The sequence below is a fragment of the Hydra viridissima genome, unplaced genomic scaffold, assembly GCF_058129835.1.
Source record: "Hydra viridissima isolate aposymbiotic clone 2 unplaced genomic scaffold, HvirCarnegie_v1 scaffold_11, whole genome shotgun sequence".
In the NCBI taxonomy this organism is placed as follows: Eukaryota; Metazoa; Cnidaria; class Hydrozoa; order Anthoathecata; family Hydridae; genus Hydra; species Hydra viridissima.
Window position 1 is genome coordinate 372,501 of NW_028324310.1, and position 9,768 is coordinate 382,268.

The window sequence follows — 9,768 nt, forward strand, 5'->3', positions numbered from 1 at the left end:
AACTTCCTTTTCATCTTTAGTCGATCAAATAGATGAATTAGCAGTGAATAGGAAAAGATCACTAATAAAAGTCTCATCTTCTGATGAAAACACACCTTGTAAAAAGAGTCTTCAAATATTGAATGGTGATCATCCATCTTTCAAACGTTGTGTTTCAAAAAGAAAAACACTACGCATGCATTCTGAAAAAGATGTTATGTTTGAAGCTTTTCATCCTCAATCACATCCTTATGCAAATATTCTTGATAAAATCCAAGGAAATACTACTATATTTCGTGGTGGTGTTATCAAGCATCCAATTGATGATTTTGCTGATGATTCTAGTTCAACTAGCAATAGAGTTGATGCTGCAGCCGGCCTAACTACAATGTTTGCATCTAAAGCTGATTCAAAAATGCCACTCAACAGCGAAAGTCAAAATACTCCACTATGCACTTCCTCAATAGATTCTCAGAAAGTATTTTCCAACCCCCATTTGTGGTTGTTGTCATCAAATAATTTCAAGTTTAGAAGTAAGCATAAACATAGCATTTCTGAAGAAGTAAATCTTTTAGACAACAGATCTTCAAATCGACATAGTGAAAACTTTGTAGTTGTGGATGATTTAGATTGCAAACAATCTTCTGAAAGTGAATCTGATGATAGCGTCTTTGCTGAAATTTAAATGTTTTTAAAAAAGAAAAAAGAAAAAACTTAATTTATTAAATTTGACGGACATTTGTGTTTTCAAGTGGATCATTTGTGCCTCCTATTATATTTTTGTGACTAAACTTAAATGAAAACTTATTTTATGTCGGTAATATTTATTTAAATATTTTTTTTTGCTTATATTTTTATGAGATACTATTTAAAACATGACAGTGTGATAACTTAAAGTTTGTACAACGTTCTTAAATATATTTATTATCTAACTATTTAAAAAACAAATTTATATGTAAATTATTTTTCTGCATTTTAAATTCATTTATATGTTTTAGATTTGTATGTTGAATTGTTTTAAAAAAGAAAATATTTGTTGTTATGGAGATCAAAAAAAAAAAAAAAAAAAAAAGGCCTTAAACTAAAAAAAAACAAATAAAAATACAAATATAAATAAAGTTAAAAGTAACAGTGTAAATCTTAAGATTACGATTTTTAATTATTAGTTATTTAATTTCAAGTATTTCATTATTATATTTAGTATTATATATTTATTGTTAGCAATTCGTTTTGAAAAGATTTACTGCAGCTTCCTATGTGAAATTCTCTAAATAATATGGATTTTCTTTAATTTACGGCTGTTACGTTTAGTTTCTGTTTAAGTGTAATTCTATTTAATTTCGTAATTTTCATTTGTAACTCCGTTTGGCTCAACGGTCTGTTAAGTACAACTATGTTTTTCTGTTCAAAAACGCTTTTAATTCTGTGTCTAAGGTACTGTAAGTGAAAAATTGCTTCGATTAGACATTTTGCTTTTATCACTAACTAATAAATTAAAAGAATAGTTCTTTTTAAAAAATTTCTCGTTTTATTGCTGTTTATCGTTCGTCATGAAGAATTATAATTTTATTTTGTTTTTATATATTTTTTTGGTCCATTACAAAAATTTTCGCAATTTTCAATCCAAACAAGGATGACGTTTTTAAACTTTAAGATAACTGTTACCTTTTGTTTTAAAAGTGTTATCTTTTAGCAAATGACAGGTTGGGTACATTGTTTTAAAAAGATTATTTCCTAATACTGACTTATAATGTGGGCTTAAGAGATATTCATGTCACACCTTCTTCCGATTAGGCGAACATAAAATTTCTTCTTGTTTCTGTTAACAAAAAAGCTCTTTCAATTTTCAGATATTGAATAAAATGTTTTTTTTTGTTTGTTTTTTTTTCCACAAATAAATATCGAATTATAGTTCTATTTTCCTTTAAAAGAATTAGGGTCAGCACAACCCATCGGCTGATGCTTCTGGTTTTTTTTGTTTTTTTTTTGTGGTCACTATAGAAACGTTTCAAATATTGAGCTCTGTGGTTTTTCTGTTTTAAAAAGGTTTACCGGTGTTTACTTGCTTGCTTTGCATGTGTGTGTGTATATTTGATTAAGTCAAAGTTAAACACAGAAAGGATATCAATATTTGTTTTTTCTTACGTTATTTTATTTTGAACGGAATCAAAGATGAGCTGTTTGTCATTTTTCTTTTGCGTGTGTTCTGTATTATGAAGCTGAAATTTTAGTGTTCTGGCACGGTGTCAACTTGTAGTGAAATAGTTTAGTGTAAGCGATAAACCTTTAAATCATTAAATGTCAAATTAAATGATTTGAACGTTCTAATCAACTCTTTTTAACAGACCATTTCTGAAAAGCTTTCTTTTATAATTAAGTCTATTAAAAAAGAATTTTTTTTTAATGTTGGCGGGGCAATTGTTTTGTGTTAATTATGTAATAATTTTTCAATTTATTAACTTTTTATATCGATTTTAAGATTGTACTGAAATTTCGTTTAAATTAAAGATTCTTTTTAGAGATTCAACAGTAACTTATGATGTTCTAAAATTTAAATGTTCACGCGCAGTTAAGTTGAAGAAATGCAAAACAGTTTGCATTTGCGAAGATGAAAACGAATACTAAACAAACATTTGACAAGTTCGATTTTGAGGATGAAGATAGTCGACATGATATATATAATTGGAGTGAGCGGCGACAACGCAAACGCAAAGGCTTATGGAAATCAATCAATCGGTTCCGAGTATTTGCCTTCGATCTTAATTTAATTCAGAGTTTCTTTTCGAACCTTAACATCATGGTTCTTTTACAAATGGCGTTAGCTGGAGTAATAACTTACGCTTGCAAAGTACTCCGTATTGAGTACGACATTAATGTGACGTTGTTCGTGTCGCCTATCGTATTTCCGTTAGCTTTCTCTATTAACACTGATTTTCAACGACGTGAAAAAGTTTTAGAAGATTTAGCACTCTTTAAATCTTCATCGATGATGTGGTTTTTTTGTTTACGTGATTGGAGGGAGGCATGTGAGCTTGATGATGGATTCATGAAGACTGTACGTAATAAGTTAAAATGTCTTTTATTTCATTTGCGTGAATATCTATTAACTGAGAAGTTGGACAGACGTCAGTTTATTTTACGCGTTATATACGAAGACTTAAGTGATGCTAATCAGTTAAATGAAAAAGTCCGTGCTAGTCCGATGCCGGCTAATTCTCCTCTCGTCTCAAATATGGTAGCTCTTCTCAACATAATGTGTTTGTCCTTTGAAAAGCTAAGAGTAATTCGTGAATACCGTTCACCTCGATCAATTCGATCATTCACTAAAGTTCTAATCTTTGCAATACCACTTATTCTGTCTCCTTACTACATTCATATAGGAAGTAATCAGGGTGAAAATCGGATTAACAATTGGTCGCCTTACTATATATCGTTGATGGTAGCTTTTGTTTTCGGTGTATTGCAGGGAGTTCAAGACAAACTCGATGATCCTTTTGATGGAATGAGCGAAGATGACGTTAATTTAGATACACTCGACGAATGGACCTCTCAGTCTTTGGAAGCCACAGTGCATAGAACTTACCAAGTAGGAAGATTCCAAGTTTCTAAAGAATCGCCACGAGTCAGTCATGTTGTTTTAGGAATAGATTTGGAAGACCGCAATCCCAATCTAAAAAGAAAAAGTATTTTCAGCAAATTAGGCATTGCGAAGTTTTCTAAACGTGCGAAGCCACAATCCTCTCGTTCCGTGTTATCTGATGAATCTATCCCTGTTGATGATTTAAAAACACACCATCCCTATGCTGATGTGCTTAACAATATTCAAGGAAATACCACAATACGGCGTGGTGAACATCTAAAACCTATGGAGAAAAGTTTACTTCAGAATAGTCAGTTGGTTTCAGCTGCAAGTCCTCAACTCAGTCATGTATTTTCTACAAGCCCTTCAATGAACTTTATTAAAGTTTCTCATTTAGCTACAACACCATCGGAGTCGGGCATCCGTGTTCCAACCAACGAAAATATTGTTGAGGTTAACGAAAATGTCATTGAAACGAGCTCCAAGTTAGGTGTGCCAAGTCCACAATGCATTGATTTGGAAAAACCAGGCAATTCTGATAAAAACCTCGATGAAAGTTTTTTCAACAAGCATGCATTGGAAATGGAAAAGGCATCTTCAAGTCCTTCAGTAGATAAAAAGGACCTTTTTATGAAAAAAGTAGATCTCTCGCCAAATAAAAAAGACACAGACATTTGTTTAGAAAATACACAAGCTATAATTGAGCAGCAAACGAAATCACGGTTTAAAGTAAATAAAGGGCCTGTTAAAGTAGATTCTGAACAGGTTAATATAGATTTAAGCGACCTTAATACATCGATTGTTAACGGTGTAAGTTCTCGTGCCAATGAGAAGAAGTCAATAATTGAAAACGAAAACCAAAACGCTAAAAATGAAACTAAAAAAGATACGCAAGAAAATCTGGCACCAAAAGCCTCTGCATCTTCTAAACTTTTCACAGTTATATCCAATGCTCATCTCAGTGAGAAGGAAGTTTTTATCTGAATCATCTTCATTTATTACTTTTTTTACTCCTTTTTTTCGTTTTTTTCGTTTTTTTTTTTTTTTTTTTTTTTATAGTTTTTTTAAATATATATATATAGGTTTACGTGAGTTAAGTTTCCCTTTCATGATATTTAAATTTTTTCAACTGATTGTGAACTTCCTTATGCCTGTTTTGCTAAATCTGACTGCGATTTTTACCTTCGATTGGCAACTTCGATTACTATTTTCATGTAGTTATTTGCAAAAAAAAGTTGCGAAATTGTTTTTTAGAATAAAGTATTGCTGCAAGTTTGTGTGTCCTTTTTTTTCAAAACAGTTTTTTTCGCGTAAATTGTCATCTTAATAATGATTATCTAGTGCGTGTTTTTTGCGTTTACAAATAAAAGTGTGTTTTTTAGTGAGCACCTGATTATCGCACAGTGTTATAAAATGGGTTCTAACCTTGACTTTCTGACCCGAGAAAACCCTTTTGTGGAATGATAGCCCACACTATGGGGATCACTTGGATATGAGTATTAAAATCAGATTACAACGTCCTGGCAAGTTATTGACAGGGCCGTACCGAACGACAAAGACGTGGGGGGGGGGGGGGTGAAAATGAAAAAAACAAATTTTACCGACAAGATTTTTTTTTTTTTTTTTTTTTTTTTTTTTTTTTTTAGAAGCCAAATTTCAGTTTTAACCGACATAAACCATAATTTTCGAGTTTTCCGTCAAAAACCGACAGAATATAGTACAAAATATAGGTTATTCCAATAAATATGAACTAGGGAAACAAAAAGACATTCTGAGAGTTTATCGTGTATCTAAAATGAAAATTATGCTTTAAAATAAATATTCTAATACAAGAAAAAATCATTCTAAAATGGCTCTTTTCACAAGCAATGTTTACTATTAAAGTCCACAAGGCAGCATTGCAAATTTTTACTGTATTTAGGATGATGGTTAGGTCGTTTGTACCTTTGCTAATGCACTTGAAAGTTGTGATGCATTGCCTCTGTTGCTTGTTCTGAGTAAAGTCCGAGAGCTTGGCCGTGTTTGTCAATGAAATCTTTCACATGAAAAAATACAGCATGAACCTTGGGTGTCACAGAAACATTTTGCAGTACCACATAAGCCACTCTGAAAGCTTCAATTTTTTTGTACATAACTTGGATCAAGAACGCATCCAAAACAGGCAGACACTACTGCATTGAATTTTCGAAATACATCAACTAATGATATTGCAGCATAGCATGAGTGTTTCTCGACAATAGATTGAAGAAGATCAATATTTTTTAGCAGCTTCCTGCACTCATTTCCTGCAAAATGCCCTCCATGATAAGGCTGTTGTTTAATGTGCAGTGAATCAGTCCAAAGAGTTCCTTGAGGGAAAACTTTTAGTAGGGCAGCAAAGAGATGATTGAAAACACCAATAAGGAGATGCAACTCCATTGGCGGTATGAAGTCCAAAACTAATGTGCCACCAGCAAGATCAAATACAGGAGAATGAACAACATTCATGTAATCACGAGCTCTTTTGATGTTTGATCCTGCTGCATTGAAAAGTGAGACATTCTGATCAAGAGATTGGAAAGTTCTTAATTTTCCTTGATTTAAAAGGTCCGTTGCACTTGACTCACACCAGGTGCAGGGGTGTGCACTTGAGTGTGCTTGGAGACCACAAATTATATTTGCCAGTTTTAGGTCACAGGACAAAACAAAATCTTGGTCTCTCATATTGATCAATTCGAAAATTTGAGACACATTTGAGTAGTTTTCTTGCAGGTCCTCAGAGACAGCAATAATAAGTTGCCGCTTAACTCCAGTGTCCTTGAAAAACTTGTTTGTGCAATTGAGTTTTGCTGGGGGAGTGTTAGGTTCACGATTTAATTCAATAATTCCAAGACTTACTTTCAGGAATCCTCCCCCACCGTCAATTCCAACTTTCACAATATGATTGTTTGATGTGCTTCTCATAGAAATGAGTTCATTTTTAAGCTCTCTGAAGTCCTTGCAATGAATGACAGTCCTTCCACATCCAGCATGATCTTTAATCAATGAACTCGTGAAATGGTGAGAAAGCTGCTTACTAACTGCATCAAATTTTACAGCATAGTTTTTCTCAACAATATGTTGTGAAGTTGACTGATTAATTGTAGCAGCTAGTCTCTTGATGCCATTGTTTGAAAGCCCTGTGTTTGCCTGAACTTGAACAAGTTCTTTTATACTAATTGATGGGTTTAGAGGAAATAGTTTTCTAGCTGATGAGGAACCTAAAATAAATGCAGATATTGTTTAATTTCGAAATTTCTAAAATATCTTTTCATGAAAGTTAAACTTTTACCTGGCATTATTGGAAGCATTCTTCCACCTTGTGGTTGACTCAATCGAACAGTGCCATGTGGAGAAGAATTCTTACTTGAAACAACAAGAGCAGCAACTCGTTCAGATGCAACAGGATCCTTGGTTGCAACAGCAACAAGGTTATTTCGCAAAGTACCCTTTGTGCAATGATGAGGTAATCCTCTTCCAATAATTGAAAAACAGTCGGAGCATCGTTTTTGGACAGTTGAAGATGGAGTATTTTGTGCTGAGCTCTGCAAAAGCTGAGTTTTCTGTTGACCATTATTTTTCAGTTTTCCAACAGAACAAATCAAACAGTCACATTGTGTGTCTCTAGTTTGAGGTCGAATTTTTATAGTCTCAAAATTGTAAAGTGATGGGAGATTGATGTGTTCTCCAGAATCCTTTCTTCTTAAACAAGAACGACACTTTTCACAAATTCCAAGTGGAACTTTGTCATTACTAAAATTGATCCTCTCATTGAGTATTGTTTGGCATTTTTCTTTTAGGAAAGGTGTCAGTTCCCTCTGACATTTACTGAAGCAAAGAAAACAGACAGTTTTCCTGCAGTCTTGGTGGTTTTTTGCGCTATTCGGCATTTCTTTGTAAAATTAGATGTGCGCAGTTTTGCTCTCGTGAATAAAGTAAATAAATCATGCCTTTTCCCGAAATTTTTATTTTCCCGAAATTTTCCCGAAATTCAAAAACTGTCTTATTTTCACAGTTAAAAATAATTTTTATGAAAAGTTAAACAGAAAAACAGAAGAATAAAAAAATATTATATTTGTTTGGTAATAAAGGAAGCTTATCTTCTTGATATCTTTTAATTTTTCAACTTTTTTTTATGTTTTCATAAAACATAATGCTCTTTATGCTACAGTATGTTTGTTTACTTGAATTTAAAATTATATCTTAATGTAAAAATGCAAAACAAGCTGTCATTTCGAATGTGTGTGTAATCAATAAATTCAGAAAATTTAAACATCAATAACTTGCCAGGACGTTGTAATCTGATTTTAATACTTATATCCAAGTGATCCCCATAGTGTGGGCTATCATTCCACAAAAGGGTTTTCTCGGGTCAGAAAGTCAAGGTTAGAACCCATTTTATAACACTGTGATCGACGTTGGTATAAATAATTAGCAATGGAGCATTAACATTTCGTCGCTTCTCATTTTGCCGTCAAAAACTAATTTAATTGTGAGTTTCGCCGTCAAAAATTGTAAAAATTAAAAAATAAAAACAAAACAAAAAAGATTTTAAAACTAAAATAGTTAAGTAAAATTTGTTTATTATTTATAAATAATTAGATTTTTTTTATTTGAAGAAAAAGCTCAAAGGCAATACGCAGTTTTGTTGAATTTTTACAACACAAGTTTCGTTATTCAGCTTTTAAGCAACAATTTTATTTCAAGATCATTTTTCAGGGTTTTCGTCCATAATACTTACAGTTAGCACCTACATCTGGAGACCAAAGATCATTTTTCAGGGTTTTCGTCTCTCCATGACGCTTACATTTAGCACCTACATCTGGAGACCAAAGAACGGTTCTTGTGCTGAAATAAAAAGAAGACCCACAACTCTATTGAGTAAAATGTAAATTTTTCTTTGTTGTGATTGTTGCTATAAAAGATGGCTTGAGCAAAGTTAAATATGATTAAACTCTGTGGTGGGTGGGCTACATTGTTAAGACATCCCTGTATCTTAAAGCAGTGATACGACCTGCTCTAAAGTAAAATCAGCTCTTAACTTGTGTTTGCGGAGGAATAATGTTGTGCAACTTTGTCAAAATTATTCCCCTGTTAAATTTATAAAGAATTTTTTTATTTTTATTTAAGAGTTTGTAGCTCAAAAATGACTATCATTTTGGTAATTATTATCATTTTATTGTAATTTATGCTAATTACTATCATCTGATGAACATACTTTGCGTATTTGTTACCATGGTTGATTAAAAAGGGCTTAGTAAACCCAGGAATAATTGAAAGAATACCTTGAGACTAAGGTCTTAAAAACATTCATTGTAACGTCGCACTACAACATTGTGTGAGCAGCTCTCTCCCGAACCAGCTATAAAATTATAATGAATTGATATTTCATAAAGTTATTTTTATAAACTACCTCATAAGAATTATTTTTTAGTTAAATTTTTTAATTGATGTTAATAGTGTTTAAATTAACTACCAAATTATGATTAGGCTAAAACCTAAAAATATTCTTCCTTCAGATATGAAAAGATGTCTTCTTTTAAGGCCAAAAAAAAAACAACGGAGATCAAAGTTGGTAAATACAAGAAAATCTTAAATGTTTATTGACAAGCTCGATCAATGAAAAAAATCCTGTAAAGATTTATACAAGATATCTTGTATAAAGAATTAGATTTATGCAAAATTCTGACAATGGTTCTGAAGATTCAGAGACAACGAGGCAAAAAACTTACTGCATAATAAATTTGACAGCAGTAAAACTGAGTACAAGGAATGTACAGTAAGCAAAATTCTTGTAAATAGTGGAATTTCTGAAAAAAAAGACTGCACTTGATTATTATTAGCAATCGACTGCAACTACAATAATCATTTTTACAATCTGAAAATAAAGGAAAACTTGTTGGCGCTATAATACGACTATTGAAATTATAAAAATTATATTTATAAACTTCTTCCAATAAAACTAAATATAGTAATTTCAATAAACTGATTTTGAAATTAACTAAAAAATGTCAGTTAAGAAGAACAACAACAAAAAAATCATTTCAATTTGAGTTTAATGAAGCCAATAAGATTTTTTATATCATTTCATTTCATTTTACATTTGGTATACTATTTCATAAAGTAAAAAAAAAAAGGGTATGTAAAGTTATTTTTCTTTATTTTTTTACATTCCAAACCGAGGATCAAAA

General features: G+C 31.8%; 2 protein-coding genes and 1 pseudogene across 2 annotated transcripts in view; 2 read left to right on the forward strand and 1 right to left on the reverse strand.

Moving 5' to 3' along the window:
* LOC145191529 (uncharacterized) overlaps positions 1–927 on the forward strand; it is a 5,070-nt gene extending 4,143 nt beyond the window's left edge. The window contains exon 3 of the mRNA XM_090066616.1: positions 1–927. This exon is cut by the window's left edge and continues 1,059 nt beyond it. Within this exon, the coding sequence (XP_089922742.1) occupies positions 1–664 (664 nt within the window). The 3' untranslated portion in view covers positions 665–927.
* A 559-nt stretch (positions 928–1,486) lies between these two features.
* On the forward strand, positions 1,487–4,831 carry LOC145191156 (uncharacterized). The gene is made up of 2 exons (XM_090066615.1): positions 1,487–2,250; positions 2,499–4,831. Exon 2 carries the CDS (start codon positions 2,588–2,590, stop codon positions 4,541–4,543), a length of 1,956 nt encoding a protein of 651 aa, XP_089922741.1. The 5' UTR covers positions 1,487–2,250; positions 2,499–2,587; the 3' UTR covers positions 4,544–4,831.
* A 234-nt stretch (positions 4,832–5,065) lies between these two features.
* On the reverse strand, positions 5,066–7,467 carry LOC145184592 (uncharacterized; annotated as a pseudogene).
* Between the last annotated feature and the right edge of the window lie 2,301 nt (positions 7,468–9,768).